The 19,418-nt window shown below is 39.0% G+C and overlaps 1 protein-coding gene across 2 annotated transcripts; it reads right to left on the reverse strand.

Moving 5' to 3' along the window:
* Nucleotides 1–3,179: 3,179 nt before the first annotated feature.
* On the reverse strand, nt 3,180–18,939 carry gabrr2a (gamma-aminobutyric acid type A receptor subunit rho2a). 2 transcript variants are annotated; one of them, XM_046855155.1, is made up of 9 exons: nt 18,557–18,939; nt 15,210–15,316; nt 10,775–10,842; nt 7,754–7,977; nt 5,660–5,742; nt 5,093–5,233; nt 4,629–4,781; nt 3,703–3,911; nt 3,180–3,609 (listed from the first exon to the last, which is right to left on the reverse strand). In XM_046855155.1, the coding sequence occupies exons 1-9, from the start codon at nt 18,649–18,651 to the stop codon at nt 3,304–3,306; spliced, it is 1,386 nt and encodes a 461-aa protein (XP_046711111.1). In that variant the 5' UTR covers nt 18,652–18,939; the 3' UTR covers nt 3,180–3,303. The 2 variants fall into 2 exon arrangements, with proteins under 2 accessions (XP_046711111.1, XP_046711110.1); XM_046855154.1 differs by having other exon boundaries at nt 5,093–5,296.
* Between the last annotated feature and the right edge of the window lie 479 nt (nt 18,940–19,418).

Raw genomic sequence — 19,418 nt, forward strand, 5'->3', positions numbered from 1 at the left:
GAGCCGTCCCTCAGAGCCTGGACTGCGCATGCGCCACGGGTTCACGCATGCGCTCTAAACATTTTGACCGTTCGCGACCTTTTACTGCACGATCCGATTCCTCGATATCGATACATCGATACTTCGATATTTTTGAAATGTTATTAAATTATAATTAAAACACTTCAACAAATTAGACTTACATTTTTTGACTATTCATTCAAATGTATTATCTTTCAGAAAAAAAAACTGTCCCTTGAATTTTTTTTATTAATTTATTTGGGGTTTTTTTGTGAAGAAAGCCTAAAAAAAAAAAATTAAATTACAAAATGTGAATGTATAAAAAAAACAATTTATGGCTAAGAGACATCGATTTGATTCGAGGTTCCAGCTTAGGAAATAAGGCCCACATTTTTTATTTCCAAAAAAAAAAAAAAAGACACCATAGAAATCTATACACGTCGACACATTTAATCCAGCGGTGCACACATCTGTCTGCATGAGCGATATATAAATATATACACGATATGGACAAAGTTTGTGGACACCTGAATATTTTCTTGTATAATAACCTCCTTCTGGATTTTCGACTGTGTTTATTATGTAGGTGAGGTGAAGAATCTTGGGTGTCGTTCCAGTTCATCCCAAAGGTGTTCAATAGGGTTGAGGAGGTCAAAACTCTACAGCAGGCCATTTAAGAGCTTCCACTCCAACCCATGTAAAGCATATATTCATGAAGCTGGCTTTGTGTACAGGGGCAGTGTCATTGGGTCCCCAAGGTCAAATAAAGGAAAAATTTTATGCTACTACATCTAAAAAAAACAACAACATCCTATACAATTATTTGCCTTCAACATTGTGGTAACTGTTTGGGGTGGAACCACATATAGCTGGTAATGCCATGTTGTCCCTATACAAATGATCAAATAATACAAATAATATACCAAATAACATGTCTAATAACAAATCCAACTCTTATAGAAACAGGAGTTCACACAGACGCTCCAACAACATTGGATAGGATACCAGAAATAAGCATTCGACAAGATGTAGAGAAGTCATTCAGATAAAACAAACGGGTTGACAAAAGTCTCTGGAATCACATTTATTTTGAGTGGGTGAATTTTACAAGATCAGGCAACCCGTTTTAAGTTTCTAGCAAAGACATGTCAATCATCTGGGTCAACAGGTTACTGCAATATCTTCATGAAGAATCCTCTTCTTCTTCTCCTTTCGGCTGCTCCCATTAGGGGATCATCCATTTCCATACCCCTCTGTCCTCTACATCTTTCAAACCATGTCTTTCCTCACCACATCCATAAACCTCTGTTCTTCATATGTAGAATCAGGCTACACAGGTGGTCCTGAGTTCGTATAAAAGTTTCATGCCTTCCAGACTTGGCTGTGAAATTTCATACTATACAAAACCAATGCATGGGATATATAGATATATACAGAGAATGGACAAAAGTTTGTGGACACCCAACTATAAGATTTGTGTCCTTTTTATTCACATGTAATCCCTGTTTGATCTTATAAAGAAGATGGAAGTTTTTCCACTAGATTTTTGAGTGTGTGCTTGCGGACATTTGTGCCACAAAGGTGTTAGAGTCAGGAACTGAAGTAGGTGAGGTGATGAGGCCTGAGGTGGAGTTAGCGTTCTGGTTAATTCCAAGGTTGTTTAATGGGGTAGAGATCAGCGATTTATAGCAGAAGATCCTCGAGTCTAACCCATGGAAAGCATACCTTAATGGAGCTGGCTTTGTGTACAAGGGCCTTGGCATGCTGAAACAGGTTTGTGTCTCCAATTCAAATTCGCTGGTATGGTTTTCATTCTTATTTTGCTTTCATTCTTTAAATGCGAAAAAAAAAAAAACTGTATTGAGTGGATTATTAAACCCAGAGCATTTTTTTTTAAATTATTAAAACACATGACTTCCACCTCCTCCCTTCTGGCTTTTGTTATAGAACTCCTAGTAATAAAACAAATCCTTTTAGATATTCATTTAACCCCTTCAGCTGTAAAGTTGATAAATTTAACATAAATACCTCTTGGAAAATGTGCTTGCTGCAACCAAATTGCCTTCGGGAAACAAATAAAGTAATATATGTACATGTATTTTACAGTTACCGTAATTTCCGGACTATAAAGCCCACCCATATATAAGCCGCACCCACTGAATTTCACAAAGATTTTTATTTTTAACATAAATAAGCCGCACCTGTCTATAAGCCTGCACTGAAACTAATGAACTTTACACAGGCTTTAACGAAAGAGAGTGTCTGTTACACAGTGTAACGGGTGAAATATGTTGCGGCTCCTTTAAGAGCATAGCGGTATTTTGGGAACAGCACGTCACTGCATTTTTCCGCTATTACTGCATGTGTGCAAGACCGAGGAATATGTCCTTATTATTTTATGATGCTCATTTCTAAGTTTCTTTGACTAACCCGTAACGCCGTTGCCAATAAAAATAAAAAAGCACGAGTTTTGGAAACTTGTCTGTGCTTATATGATTTCTGTTGTAACTGGAGTTAGCGAGCTCGCCCTTCACCCAGACTCAACGCGCTACAACGGCTTGTATCTAAACAGTAGCCTACCAAGAAAGTCATTGTTCACTGTCTTCCTCCTTCCTTTCACAACTATTTCTCTCGGGAGTTTATCTTTTGGCATCGTCATGCGTTTAAAAAAACGTTTTTTCTCCCGATGCCGTGCAGCTCAGAACACAGATGAGGTGCGTTTTTTAATTTCCGTTCGGAAATTTCATTGGTCTAATGTTATGGGGTTCAGTTTTTTTGGCTTGAAGTTTGTGAAACGGGAAAAACCCAGGAAAAATTAATATATTAGCCGCTTCGTTGTTTAAATATTTATGTAATACATATTGGCCTCATTTAAAGTACCTATTAATGCAGATATAAGCTCATGGGGTAGAGACACACCTGCATTTATCTCCCCCTACTTGGTTGAAGTTGATCTAAAAATCCAGGTGATTATGCTTTTTCGTTTTGTAAGTTTCAGGCTGAATAAGTGTGAATGTGTTGTCTTGTGTTGTACAATATTGTGTGTGTTAGAAAACAGGGTTAGATTTGTTGTAGAAGTGAGATCAGGTTCAGCTTCACAGTCTAGACATTTGGGGGAATGTCATGAAGGGGTGTGTGGGGGGGGTTGTAGCTGGAACGGATAGAGGAAACAAATCCAGTTAAGTCTACAAAGGTGAAAAATTATAATACAAGATTTTCCCATTTAAATTCCTCAAATGTACATTTTATACATGAAATCTGTCAAAAGTCTTCGAGCGTTCGTGTCCCAAAAGCTCTCACACATCAGCAATAAACGGACCAGTATATAAGGTTGAAAAAGATGTAGGATCCGGGAAAGATCATGCGCGAGTACTTGTCGATGACGTGCGTGTTCTGGATTATGCTGAAGTTGCGCAGTCCTTTCTTCTTGGTAGCCGTCGAGGTGTTGCTGACCGACAGGTGCACCACCATGTGCTCACGTTTCTCCACCTCCTGGGGCATCATGGGGGCGTCGGTGTAGCCGGCCAGGCTATTGGCGTCTGCTTCACTGCACGTCCCATCCAGCATCATGGTCCTGGTGTGGGACAAGCCACATGTGCAGGACAGCGACTGAAAAAGCAAACAGGATGCCTTGAGGTCAGGGGTTAAAAAGAAACGTACCATATAAATGTACCCCAAACAGGAGAGAAGAAGCGCTAATACCTGCGCTCGGACACGCTCGCGGAGCTTGCGTTCTCTCCTATCCTGTACAGTGGACAAATAGTTGACTGCGGCGTACTCGAGGACGGAAAGGAAAACAAACACAAAGCTGACCCACAGATAAATGTCCACAGCTTTAATGTAGGACACTCGAGGCATTGAGGCGTTCACGCCGGTGATGATCGTGGACATCGTGAGCACCGTAGTGATACCTGAATTTGGGGGAGAAATAATATGATTTATGAGTGTATTTTAATTATTATATAGTATACTTTAATTATTATATAGTGTACTTTAATAACTACTGTATATAGTGTACTTTAATTACTATATAGTGTATATTAATGACTTTATACTGTAGTGTACTTTCATTATTATATAGTGTACTTTAATTACTATATATTAGGGGTGTAACGGTACACGTATTCATACCAGACCATTTGGGTACAGGAATACCGAATGCCTCACGAACATATTAAGTGGCGGACCACAAGTATGTTTGGTCTCCACCTCGCACTCTGAGTGCAGTGTCACTGTGGCTACACACTCCATACCGGTAACATGATTTTGTTTTGCGCATGCAGGAAATCGCTGCCACTTCCTGTCATCATCAAAGTTTTTTATGACAGTCTAGCGGTATTGATTCTTTGGGGCCTAACGAATGTAAACTATTTAAGTTAATTTACTCGATTACTCAGTGTAATCAACATAAAAAAGTGCATTAATTTGATTTATGCTATTTTATTTTTTATTAAAACCAAGCAGGTATATTATGTAAAATAGTTTTAACTGTTGATGTTTACAAATGTTAATAATAGTAAAAATATATAATAAATATAATTCATAGTATTATGGAAGATCATGATAAGTAATAGACATAGTTAAAACTTCGGGGTCTTTAAATGATACAAAGCTGTAAACAGTTGTACCCAGGGAGACTCGGGCCGGCACGGCTCTGCGGTCGATCCAGAAGGAAACCCAGGACAGCATGACCATGAGCGTGGCTGGGAAATATGTCTGCAGTAGGAAGAAGAAGATGTGACGCCGCAGCGTGAAGTTGATGTACAGCCGGTTGTACCAGCCTGAGGAAAAAATGACAGGGAGCGAGAGGAAACTCAGACACTTCGGAATGAAGTGATCTTTGATCATGGTGCAAAAAGTTTGCCAGGGGGTTGAGTTTCTTTAAAAATCTATTCTCGGTGAAGAATTGTCAGGAAGCTAAAATAACTCTTTAGAAACGTGGCGAGCTGAAAAGCAACCCCCAAATGCACCTCATAGCAGATGATGAGCTCCTGTCCTGCAAGTATCTGAGAGGACAGGTTCATCAAAACTAGGAAATTAAGATTAGGAAAAGATCAGGTTATGATAATTGAACAATCGGGTTGTTCCAGACCTGTGCTGCTGTAGAAAGCCAGACGCGAGGTAGTGTGGAATTTCTGGATGAGGAACTGAGAGAGGGAGATCCTGTCGTCCGTGCTCAGAGACTCGTCCCCGCTCTTCCAGTACAGCATCAGATCCTCATCTGTGTAAGCATCTGTGATGGAGAGATTACAGCAGACATTACAGCTAACCCAACGGTCCAAGGAGCGCCAGAGATCTGGGACAAAAATAAGGGTTTATTATAAATAAATGATGACTTACGAATTAATAAATAATACCAAACTAACTCAGAGAGAGTGTTTTTTTTTCCCCTCATATAGTCTGAAAGCAGGGGAGATAATAAATGAGGCACAGGGTTTACAGCAGTAATTGGGTCAATGTTAGCTCATGGCTGTTGTGTGGTAATGTGTGCTGGCTATTAATATGGCCAAAAATATCATGTGATTTTCCAAAAAGATCTCGGTTTAATATAAAGGTGAGCCAAAGATCGTTTCAACGTTAATCAATTGTAATTTCAATAATAATTTTGTGTGTGTGTGTGTGTGTGTGTGTGTGTGTGTGTGTGTGTGTTTCGACTCACAGCTCTCGAGTTCTAGAGAACAGGTCTGCGAGTCCAGCGGAAATCGGCTGAAGTCCATGTTGCAGGCGGCTGTAACCGTTACTCTACAACACACACACACACACACACACACACACACACACACACACACACACACACACATTTAAACCCCACACACATCCTGTACAATGTGATAATTGTACAACCCAATCACATAATCTTTTATTGTTCAGACTCTGTCAAAAAAGGATTCGTGTCCTTGTCATTTTTGAAATTCTATTAAATTCTCATCAAATTCTGTGTACTTTGTATTATTGTAGCAGCCCAATGGAGCTAAGCCAGACCTTGACTTTGTGGTATAAGCCAGTTGTGCGCTAGTTTTTCATGTGCAAAGACCGGCTGCATATTCCATTCTTTTTTTCTTCCTGCACATCCTTTAATCCACAGCCATGTACTTTTACTTTCAAATCCTTTGCTCTGTCTTAGCTAGCATGCAAAACCTAAGCTCGCTGGTAGATCATGAAGGATAAGATCTTTATCTGTGTAGGCATCTGTGACAGGGAAATCACAGCTAAACAAACGCTCCAAGGAACGTCAGGAATGATCTGGGACGAAAATGAATTTGGCACTTGTGATGCTAGCGAGAGAATCCTAGCAACCTAGATGAAAGCTAGCTAGTTTTTCATTTGACTGGATCGACTTGTTGGCTGTGTTTTTCTTATTTCTGTTTAACCTATTAATCCCCTGATCTCCACATTTTCGTTCACATCTTCTCATTTGCTAACATACATTAGCTAGATTTATATTTTCAATGAATGTAATTAATTAATAAATGTTGTTTCTTGTGTTTGTGTGTTTTCCTTGCCACATCTGTAGATCTGCTAAGATGGCGATAATGTTAGCAAATGTTAGCATACAGATTATTATGCCACATTATACTGTCCTTTTGAAATATGTGTTCAATCCGATTACGTCGTTTTACTTCAGGTTCTGCTACAATATGCTGACCCGCCATCTTTTCACTAGCGAGGGGGAAAAAGTCTTTAGGACACAAAGTTTACGATAGAAAAGCTGTACTACCATACAAAAAAGTGAAAGGCAAAGCAAGATACCTTTAAGTAAAAAACTTTATTTGGCCTTTATGTGACTTTCACTTCTCTTCAAAAGCAAAAAAAAAGAAGTTCTAAATCCTGTTTTATTTTTTCTATTTTTTGAAGCCTATAGAAGCACATTTCTCTATTCTTTTTTATACTGACTTTGAAACGTATCACATATTAAAGGTATTTCATCCAACCCCCATCGCTCTAACTGACATATTGGGATGATATCAAAGGTCAAAATTAATGTAAAGGGATTCCAAAAAAAGCGATCCATTATTCATGAAGCTTTGGGCCGGCCGTGTTTATTTTCTTGTCTGTTCTGAAGGAAGTGTCGTTAGCGTGTCGGTACTGTCCACTTTGTATCATCCGACTGACATCAATAAAATAAGCCAGGCCCTGTCTGTACAGATTCCCTGCAGAAACTGGCCGGATATTTGACTTTGAAATTAGTGCCGACCCTAATGCACGCAAGGAGCTCGGCCCAGTTTCCTCCCTCATGATGGTAGGGACAGAACAAAAAAAACAAGAAAAAAAAACACAGCACCGCAAGCGAGTTCCCTTCATTTGAATGCATGCAGCATGTGCAGGTAATATCACCGCACTGCCATAGGCCATGGCTCGCCTTTTCACAGGCCAAAAATATTCCTCACGCAAGGGGCTTTAGATGCATAATAATGTTGTGTAATGGGGAGGAGACGACCCAAATGGTATTTTTACCAATATAATATAATCGTTAATAAACTGTAGGAAATGTGGATCGCATAAAAAAATGTAAAGTGAAAAGCAAAGCTACGGGTATGGGATTTTCACAATCTGTTACTCGGTTACAAACACTCTATGGACAAAAGTTGACAAGTGACCATACGATTGGTGTGTGCTTTTTGAACATTTTATTCCACATTTAGTCCCATTAGATCGTTAGCTAGAAAAAATCCTTCCTACTTGAAACAGTTGATTCTAACACAAACATGATATTTGCTAAGTGAAACCCAGACACCAATCTTTTTTCTCGCACCTCAGGCTGTAGAGAACGTGGCCATCTGGGAAAACCCTCAGCATGATGTTCTCGGTGGTAGTGTCATGGATGAAGGATCTCTTCGAGTGCACGAAAAACACATCAGGCACCCAGATCTTTTTCACCAGGCGTCCATCGAAGGTCATGCTTTTGTTGGTGGTGCTGGTGAAGGACAGACGCTCGTCCTTCCAGTAGTGCCTGAGGTATAGGGTCATGGTGAAGTCCTGCGCAATGAGAATCAGTTCGTGTCACAGTTACAGTTTACATTATGGACCTAAAATCTGTCTGCTGAATCCAAATGATAATAGTCATTAGTAAGTAAGAGTACTTAGCAGTAAGTAAATTCTCTTTTGATTGACTTCTGGTGTAAAAAAATTCAGATTGTTTAAAGAATAGGTTTAAAAACATTATGGAGTGAGTTATTATTGCATCTAGTGGTTAAAATGGGAACTGCAACAACCACTAATAGAGTCTCATTGGGGCAGGGATCATGCTGCCCCCTTGCTCAATCTGCCAGCATTTTCTTTGGAAAAGGAGGCAGTTGCCAGAGTGGTGTTTTTAACATACAGTACATTTTTATTTTTTATATTTTTTTCTTATGACAACTGCTTAAATTGAATCGAAATGAATCTAATAGAGTGAAAACAAAGTGAATTGAATTTACATTGCTGAACCTTGTACCTTCTTACCTGAATGAACAGTGGACATGTACCATTGTTAATACTAAAAGGTATCGCTCCACTTTTATACTTCCATAGTGTAATAAATATTACATATTTAGCTTTTAGCTTGTTTAATGTTTAATAAAGCATTTAAATGTAAAAAAAAAGTAAAAAATCACGATTGAAACCACCACATCAGGTTTTCTTACCCTAATCCTCTTTTATAATATGTACATTTATCTTTTTTATTCTACTGCAATAAATTATCATTTATTTTAATACAGTAGAATAAAATATATTTTATAATTTTTACTCTAAAAATTGTTGTAATTTTTATCCTTTATTTTTTGGCACAAACAGTTGTGATAAGCGCTTCGCTTCATGCCGTATTGTGTATGGGTATGGTTATGTATTTCATGTTGTACGGAATTCAAGTGAAAGGCTTTCAATCTGATCAACGAGAGGGGACAATTGATTTTCTGTAACATTTACATTTACAGTATGCTATTTTGGTAGACCACCTTATCTCTAGTGTCTTATAGTTATATTATTTATACATTTGAGCAGTTGACGGTTAAGGGCCTTACTCAAGGGCCCCGAAGGGGCAGCTTGATGGTGCTGGGATTTGAACTCACAACCTTCCGTTTTCTGAACCAGAATTCCAACATCTTTCCACTGAGACTACCTTTACACAAATCCGGATATATTTGAAAACAGCATTTTCATGTAAAAATACGTCGTAAGATGTCATTTATTTATTTTCCGGCTCTATGAAACGTCGAGAGCCTCAGTTTTCACAAACCACACGTTTCCAAATGTATCCACTTTGGAGATCATTTTCTGCAAAATTTGAAATTTTATTGAAACGCTGTCTCAGTGTGGATGGAAGGCCAAAACAGAGAGAAAATTAGGCGTTTTCAAACAAAAACATATTAGAGTGGACATGAACTGACCTACCACAATGCCTCATCAATTTAGCTACAGAAGCTTGGACGTCGGTTTCGGCTGTATTTTAATCCACAGGCTTTAGAACGATTTGAACAATCAGATCAGGTCTCTTACATCCAGTCCTGAGCAACCTTGTTTTCATCAACTCCATCATACCAAGAGTTTTTTCCTATTAGCAACAGAGAGTCTATAAGACCAGGCCCTGTTTTAGTCCACAATAAAATAAATGCAGAGCGTGCATACATGCCTGATACTCTTAAGCCAAAAACAAAAAAATTTTGAAAATAGCCCACTAATTAAATATGGGGTTTCCTGGCAGATGGTCCCACTCCTAATGAGCCAAACGGCGCTTTAATTTGGACATATTTCACAACAAAGGATTACTGGGTGCCAATATTTATGAATTCCTTCGCTTTTCACAAAAATAAACAAATTGATCAATTTGTTTGGCTTTCCTGCAATGGTTCTGTGCCAGAGCAAAATACACCAGTGAAAAAAAAATGGAAATACAAGTCACAAACTTTTACTAAATGAATAATTTAATGGCACATTACACAACACTGAATACAATTTTGGCCTCCGCACAATCTAATAAGATACCGATGATGTCTGGCGAGGATTTTAGATGATATTATGGTCGTTTACGTAGAATTATGTGTGTATATGGCGCTATAAGAGACTATATAAGAAAATAAAAATGCAAAGGTTTTTGAAATTGCACAAGTTTATGAAAACTAAATATTTTTATAAATGGCTAAAGGCAAGAGCAAGAGTTTAAAGCCGGCAGTCTGAGACCTGATCTAAGGCAGTTCTATTTAAGACAACTTTAAATGTGTGAGAGACGTGCGATCGGTTTTAACAACCTGAAGAAAATCAACGATTTCTGTGGACATACACAACCCATGATGTACGCATTAACAAAAGAATCATTTCAAGTTTGTTGATATTTTAATAAAATCATCAACATGGTAATGTCCTTTAAATAGCTTACACCAGGCGTCCCCAAACCTTTTTCTGTGAGGGCCACAAAATGTTTCCTTTCTTAAATGGGGGGGTCTGGTCAGTGTGTAACAGCGATTTATATGGGTTGGAGTGACTGGCAGTATTATAGTGGAGACTTAAGAATTACTATGATGCCTTTTAATGCTAAAATTGTTTATTATTTAGTTATGGAGTGTTCTCGTAATGACAGCGGACAAGAAGCTGGAATTTTGCAGACGGCCGACAGTTCCAGCAATCAACTATTGGTGTCTCGACCTCAGAGAAACAGTTTAAAATTTTACATTTGTTTGGATAAAATTTTAGCTTAAAAGCCTTGAGAGCCATTTGGGGGACCCCTGCCCTACACCATTTATTGACAAAGTTAACAGTGTGAATTTGGACAATTTCTAAAACAAAAGGTTTGACTTACCATGTCTACTTCTGAAATGCTGTCCAAGCTTTCGACCTGAACGTCGACGCCCACAGGAATAGCAGGACCTGCATTGAGGATATCAAATATTCGCACAATATATGGTCATTCATTTGCAAACCGCGTTCATTGACAGATGACTGTTTGTTGCGTCAAATCCCATTTCGAAAAAGATCAGAATTGTATTTGGAGTAATTGGGATGTCAGATGGTTCATTAACTGTATGAGGACATGAGTAGACACTAAGGGATTTCATAGAATGCTGGAGAATTCTCAAATCTGATTGGCTTTGAGAGGCTGGTGAGGTGAGGAAACAACGTTCTACACAATCTCTAATAGTAAAATGTAACTCTAAATGGACAAAAAAACACCACAACAGTACTAATGCTGTAAGGTGGATTATTTTCCGATAACATTACGCCCCCATCCCACAGACGCTTTCATTCAAACTGCCGATTGGAGCACCAAATTATTCTGTGTCCTCCAAAGCCCAAGCATTTTTTCTTTTTTTTTTCTTTTGCATCTCTTCCATCAGATCTTTGACATCAGAGGGATTTTGAGCAGGCCATGTTCACTCAGCTGGAAATGCAGCTTTGATATCTTTCACTAATATCCACTCCTTTCGGTAGGATTAGGATAAGAGCAGTAGTTGTTACTGAATAAGATCAGACTAGTGGTATGGGTTAACATCACACACAAGTCTTCTTGACTTTTCGAGATGATGGAGGAAAGCACTGTGGCTGTATCCAAGAGTGCTTACAAGATGATAGAGCATTGTACTGCATGACCCTCAAGGTTGGAACAGTGGAATGTTATGGTGACACGTAGATCATTCACAGAGCTGTACGTTTCTATATCCGGCTGGATTTAGAAGCCTACAACAGTGACTTTATCTGAGAGTGCGATTGACTTCAGGGCAGTTATTTTTTAATTTTTACTATATTTAATTGCTCGGTATAACAGCCCTCTTCCTTGTAATGCTGCCTGCAAGCCGTGTCTAAAATATCGTCATTATGAGATAAGCGCACTCAAATGCTGGTATTTTGTTTCAGTAGAAACTGACTTTCTGAATGTCTAAGGGGGAAAAATAAATGGTGAAAAAAACAGCATTTGATTCAATTAGCCTAGTTCACATGAAAGAAAAACATGACTCTTCAGTTTCTTTCAGCAGAGCAAAATCATCTTGTAGCTCAGGATTCAAGAATCCATGTGCTTTTTGAGCATCCCATTCCATACTTAGTCCCCATTCAAAAGTTATAGTAACCTCCACTCTTCTGGGAAGATGTTCCACTAGATTTTCGAGTGGGCTTGTGGAGATTTGTGTGAGATTAATTCAGCCACAAGGAAGTAAGTAAAGTCAGGTACTGATGTAGGGTGAAGAGACCTGGGGTACAGTCAGCGTTCACATTCATGCCAAGGGTGTTCAGTAGAATTAAATCAGCGCTCTATAGCAGGAGATCTTCCACTCCGAACCATGTAAAGCATATCTTCATGGAGCTGGCTTTGTCACACTGGAACAAATTTGGGGTTCCAAGTTCAAGTGAATAGAAAACGTCATGCTACCACATCTAAAGACATCCTACACAGTTGGGTGCCTTCATCTTTGTGGCACAATTTTGTTGAAGAACCACAAAAGTCAGGCGTCCCAATACTTTTGTCCAAAATGCAAATGTCGTGTATTTGCTGTGCCACACATGACAATTTAACTTATTTCAAGCACTACTCTTTAAGCATATGGGAATTATATTCTAAACATTTACCTTGTGATTTTTTTATCACCATCGATTCTAAGGTCAACTTTTATATATAAATATATGAGTAATGAAAAGAAGCAAGAGCAAGGGGGTATTCTGAAAGCAACAAAGTTTTAAATGTTTTTCCCAGAAAAAAGTTACATAGATACGCGTTGGAATCAGATGTTTCGTAACACGTCAACAGGTGGCAGCACGAGGCTGCATGCACAGTCACACGAAGCACCAAGCTTCATAAGTCAGTGTGCCAAAACTGTTGCTATTCTGACCATGTGCATACTCTGTCACTGAGCTCTCCTTACACGTGAGTTTCTTTTCAGAAACAACACAATATCAATTTCGCTTCCACCCTATTTGCCAGATTTTCCGGATTTTGCACTTTTCCTGAAGATGACGATCCGGCTCAAAGGTCGCCGTTTTGACACAATTGCGGAGATCCGGTGCAAATCGCTTTGAAAAGAAGACTTCCAGGACACATTCTAGAAGTGTCAGGAACGCCGGGAGTCAGGTATCACTTGGCAATGGGATTTATTTTAAGTTGATAGTGTGTAAACATAGATAAATAAAGTACTTTCATGTAAACAGAGCCAGTCTCAAAACGTTTAGAAACCACCGTCTATTGTTTGATCATCATGGAGTTGGTGTATGCTGATTCATCAAGTTCTGTAGAAAGGCACTTTATTTGCATTGATATCCATGTTTACATGTCATGTGCCACATAGAAATATCAGACGAATAAGGCTAAGCACGAGGGAATAAAATCAATGCCTAATGAACTAATCAACTTCCTGTTACATGTTTGTGTCTGAAAGTGCCCTCGGCTGGATTCGTCCCATATCCCTAAACTTTGGCCAAACATGTAGCCGTCACGTGGCATATTCGACCGGAAGGCCATGTGCTAACTGCTTACGCTGCGTGCGTTTTAAACGGTTAGCATGAAGACGGAGTTCATTCGAGATGCCACAGTTGAGCATTACGCCCAGATGGACAGACTCATCAGGGAGCTGCTAATTTAATTTTTAGCATGAAAAAACCCTCAGGGGACAAGTGAACACTTCAGCTGTCGTTTTGAACAGCTGGATGTCAGTACTGACGTCTCTGTGTGGAAAAATGTTCCGAATGTACAAATACTGATATGTAATCTGATAAAAAAAGGGAAAGTACTGCATAATCTGTCCTACCATGTCCACTAATCCCACATGCATGTAATCCAGGACAGTATGAAATCTATACAGCTATGGTGGGACGTCTCCATTTACACAAAATGATCAAGACACTTTTCTGTCAGAGGATAATCTTTGACCATAACGTACCATTTGGTAGCAGGGTCTAGATTATTCCTGCGCTCTCACCCTTACTTTCTTTACCTCAGCTATGCCAACGTGACAAAAAAAATTGTCAGAGGAAAAACTACTGACATTTACTACGGGATAGCAAGCGGTTATCGACCATATTGTGAATTCCCAGTGTGCTCGGCGTGGCCACAGTAGCACATCGGAGACGGTTTCCAGCAGATCTGCAGATTCCCTGGCAGGCTCAATTTTGGATGAATGTGTTCCAGTGTTTGGGCTATCTTAATCCCCTTCTGTGTGGCCCCCTGTGGAGAGTGATGCTATTCCGCAAGGTACACGCTGTCAGAGAGAATCACACACATACACGCAAGTAGCGCATTGCTGAGCCAAAGAAACATCAATAAGACGGCTGTGCTAGTGTCAGAGTGAAAAACTGGATTATAAAAGTATCTAATTCTGTCAGAATCGCTAAAACTTTTTTTTTTTGGAACAACACACACACACACACACACACACCACTTTGATCCGGCAGGTGATGCAAGAAAGCATCCTGTAGCTGAAAAAAATCCATTGTACTTCTCAGAAATATCACATCAGTTCCTTTAACCAATAAAGCCTTATGTTTGAGTCGACAAAGTATGCAATTCATCTAAAAACCTTGATAAATCCGGGACTTGTGAAAAGTGTCCTAACGTCCTGGATAGTCTTTTTGCCAGGACACAGTGAAGATGGACGACGAATTGGCTGCAGAGTAGAGATGAGAAATCTGAATCCGTTAAGGGATTCGAATCTTTCTGAATCACTTATTGAAAGCATCCGAGTCTCACGTGTCCCTTGAGTCACATGAGTCAGTCAGGATTCTGCACGCTTTTGCCATGGAATTCCACTAGACGGCACTCACAGAATCCTTGGAATTTACCGAATCCGTGGACTCGGTAAATCGCACTTACAAGTCTCTAGGATCCGGCCAATTATATTTGAGCTTTAAGTTTGAATGAGCCGCTGAATCCCATGGTCCATGTGAATCAGCCAGGACATGTATAGGACCTGAGTTTCTTTCAGAAAAAAAATACAGCAGGAAGTAAACCAAAGAGCTGTCTTGATTCATGATGTATAGTAGTCATGACACTGTTAAGGGGGAAACTTCCTTCTTGAAAAAAAATGTCAAATAAATACTGGATGTTCTGTAGCTCAGACAAGAGTAGTGACAAGAGAATGAGAGATGTTTCTCCTGCAGTTTCTCAAGGAGTTTCCATCAGTTTCTCTGTTTATGAGAATTATTTCTGAACCAGAGTTGGAATTTGAGAGATTCGCTCAGACACGTCATTACAGTCTGCATGTGTCTTTTACGTCTACTGTACAAATGTAGTGAATGATATTTACTGAGTTTACCTCCAAAAGCGGGTCTCATGGTGAAGTCATGATCGTCCACCCTGAGTAGCTGCTCTGTTTTCACCTTCCTGGATTTGGTCACATCTGGGGGCTTCTTTGCCAGAGGGCTGGAAGACAGTGATAACCAAAATTCCACCTTAAACTCTTACCTGAAATTCTGTGATTATATATAATAAAAGAATTCTATTTTAATGATTTATTTTAAATTCTTTTTTTTTTATTTCATGTAAAAAAAACATAAAAACATTTCACTGCTTAATCCGTATTTCTCTCTCTGCTACTTGCATTCTTTCTTTTTCTTTCTCTCTCCCTCTTTGTTGAGTTAAACATGCTCCTGAGGTACCAGTGACCAGTGTTCCTGTCTTGCCTGATTTATCTTAATGCCCTACACCTGGGTGGAGAATTCTTCAATTTGAGACAATCTGTGAAGCTTAGGATGGTTCCCCATATGAACAGCCTAAAGATCCATAAAGTTACTGAGCAAATCAAGGATGGATTTGGACTGTAATTAATATTAACAGTCCAATAGGACCACAGGAGGCATGTACAGTTCTGCATTTCAGCACCCATCACTGAACAGCACCTCAACTGGACATTCGGTGTTTAGGATAAGGACGGGTTTCCTTTTCGAGTCCTTTCAAGGTTTCTTCCTTATGCCAGTTCAGGAAATTTTTCTTTGCCACAGTCGCCACTGACTCGCTCATTATGGAGAAATTTACAATAATAAGGAATAAATTATAGGTGTTTAACTTATACAGTTTTTTATAACTGCTTTATCTCTGTAAAGCTGTTTTGAGACAATGTCCATTGCTAAAAGTGATCTACATTCAAATTAAAATGATGTCCTACTGGATAGGATTATGTACATGACAAAGCAAATCTGAATTGTTTTACAGCATGACATTGCTCTCAAAATATTTAAAAAGTATACAATTGTTGACGCATAAGACGAATAAAACACATGTCCCCTTTATCCACCTTTCAGCTGAGATTTACGTTTATTCATACCGCTATTAGAAACATTGTAAAACAGCTCATGCCATTTTATTGAATGAAATAAAAAAAATATATAAAAACCCTCATTTAACCATGGAGAGAATTTCCACTTCCTCATTTGTCGTTTATTTCTATATCTGAGAATTCTGCACTCCAGAGCAATGTGAGAATGGATTTCTATTGTACGTAATAAGCTTTTCTTCTCAGCCCCTGTGCTGATGTCCTCCATGCAGGAGATTATTTGCTGCGATAGTGGCTTTAGTTGGATGTTGTGTCATCTCAGTGGTAAGTACCAGATGGATGAAACGTGCGCCAGACACGTGGCTGGTGTGTGAGGAGCGGCGGGCACAGCATGTGCACAGTGTGTACAGTGCCATGGTTGTGTGTGTGTGTGTGTGTGTGTGTGTGTGTGTGTGTGTGTGTGTGTGTGTGTGTGCGCGAACCAGATGTCTGGGTCATGCTAATTGTTCCCTGGACTTTATCCTTTTATTAAGGGTAAAGCTGAGTCATATTGGAATTCTGGGATTAGAAAAGAACGGCTTCTATTTTCTCAGTAATAAAAAAAATACTAAAGAAAAACTGTAAGAAATATTATAGTCATCAAAGCAAACACCTTCATAATAATCCACAATTTGTCTACAAAAAAGACTTCTTGTCTGATGATGTCCTCACTGTCATCATCATCATCATCATCATCATCATCATCATCATCAAATTAAAATCAAGTATCATACAGAGATGATTTTCACAAGGACCCTAGATGATAATCAGCTTTCTTAACAAATGTATCAACTTCCCATCATTCCTAATTTGTACATTTTTGCATTATTACCTTTTATCATATTTATCATCATCATCATCATCATCATCATCATCATCAAAATGCAAACTGATGACCACAATGATCCCAATAATCGAAATCACCACTTCTACCACACATTCACAATCACTGCTCCGGTCAAAATGTTCAACACTGCATTTCATTCATCATCACTATCATCATCATCATCATCATCATCATTAGTTTAATTGTTACCATCATCATTTTCTTCATCAGCACCATCATCATTATTGTCATTATTACTATCATTGTTGTCATCATCATCTTAATAACTGCCATCATCATCATCATCATCATCATCATCATCACCATTACCCTCATCATCATCGTCTTCATCACCATCATCATCATCATCAACACCATCATTGTCGCCATCATCATCTTAATAACTGCCATCATCATCATCATCATCATCATCATCATCACCATCATTACCCCCATCATCATCATCACCATCATCATCATCATCATCATCACCATCATTGTCGTCATCATCATCTTAATAACTGCCATCATCATCATCATCATCATCATCACCACCATCATCGTCATCATCACCATCATCATCATCACCATCATTGTCGCCATCATCATCTTAATAACTGCCATCATCATCATCATCATCATCATCACCACCATCATTGTCATCATCTTGATAACTGCCATCATTAACATCATCATCATTACCTTCATCATCATCATCATCATCACCATCATTACCCCCATCATCATCATCATCATCATCATCACCATCATTGTTGTCATCATCATCTTAATACTCTGCCATCATCATCATCATCATCACCACCATTACCCTTATCATCATCGTCATCATCACCATCATTATCATCATCACCATCATTGTTGTCATCATCATCTTAATAACTGCCATCATCATCATCATTACCTTCATCATCATCACCATCATTGTCGTCATCATCTTAGTAACTGCCATCATCAACATCACCATCATCACCCTCATCATCATCGTCATCATCACCATCATTGTCATTATCATGATCCTAATAACTGCACTCATCATCATCGTCATCACCATTATCATCATCATCATCATAATTATCATCATCATCATCATCATCTTAATAACATATTATCATCATCATTATCATCACCATCATTACCTTCATCATCATCATCATCATCACTATCATCAGTCTCATTATTTTAATAACTACCATCATCATCACTATCATTATTTTCTTCATCACTCAAATCATCATGATCATATTTATCATTTTAATGACCCTCATCATCATCATCATCAACATCATCATCATCACTGCCTCCATAATCATTACCATCATCCTCAATGCAGTGAACACCAACAAACAAACCTGTCATTAAACTCGTGTTATAATCAGTGGAAGGATTTGGGTCTGAACTGAAGATGCCACATTTCAGCACTGAACTCAGACCTAAGCGCGAGCTTCACTTAGACTTTTTTAAATCCAGTCCTGGTTTATAGTTGGAGATGAAGAGCAGAACTCACACTCCGCGTTTCTCACGCGCTGCGCTGTGACTCCTGCACTCCTCCACCGGTACCAGACACAAGGCTACAATCAGCAAGAGCTCCAGAGCAGGCATCCTGCGCTTCAGCCTCCTGCGCTTCAGCCTCCTGCGCTTCACCGCTGCCTTCGGATCATCGCCATGAACTCGGACCAGGGATCGGAGGCATCGCTCCGGTCAGAGCGCGCGACAGGCTGCACCGCGCATCGCTATGGCAACCGTTTAAATCTCACCGCTATAAGTACTCCTCCTGCTCACGCGCCCTATTGGTCATAAAACAGGTTGCCAGATTAAACTGTATGGGGTACACTTCGGGTTGCCAGATCGTTTGCACTGGTAAAAAAAAGGCTAAAAAAAAAAAAAAAGAAAAAACTGCAGAATGACATGGTCAAAATTGCATAGTAGTTTAATAGTCATAATAATTTGCATATTAGAAGTTACATAAAGGAACATGCATGATTATACAGATTCAGCTATAGCACACATTACCTGACTTCTGCAAAATTCCAACAAGCAAAGGTGCTTAGTGATTGGTTAATTGGGAAAATGTCTCATCAGTGTTGTTTAATAAGGAATAATAATGATCAGTGATTTGTACATTGGGAAAATGTTGAGTCGGTAGTTGGATAATTAGGAACGATGGTAATCGGTGACATTATTTGGGAATAATGTTGATCTGTGTTTCATTTTTTGGAACAATGTTGATCAAAAATTCATAACTAAGACGACATCCAAGCATCAGTACCTGATCATTAGGGATGGACTTTAGACTCTGAGACTGTCTAGTGGTAAGTCGGGTAAATCCTCTCCGTGAAGTTGAAATATACATCCGTTCCATTTTATTA

This window comes from Silurus meridionalis, chromosome 8 (genome assembly GCF_014805685.1).
Source record: "Silurus meridionalis isolate SWU-2019-XX chromosome 8, ASM1480568v1, whole genome shotgun sequence".
Taxonomy (NCBI): domain Eukaryota; kingdom Metazoa; phylum Chordata; class Actinopteri; order Siluriformes; family Siluridae; genus Silurus; species Silurus meridionalis.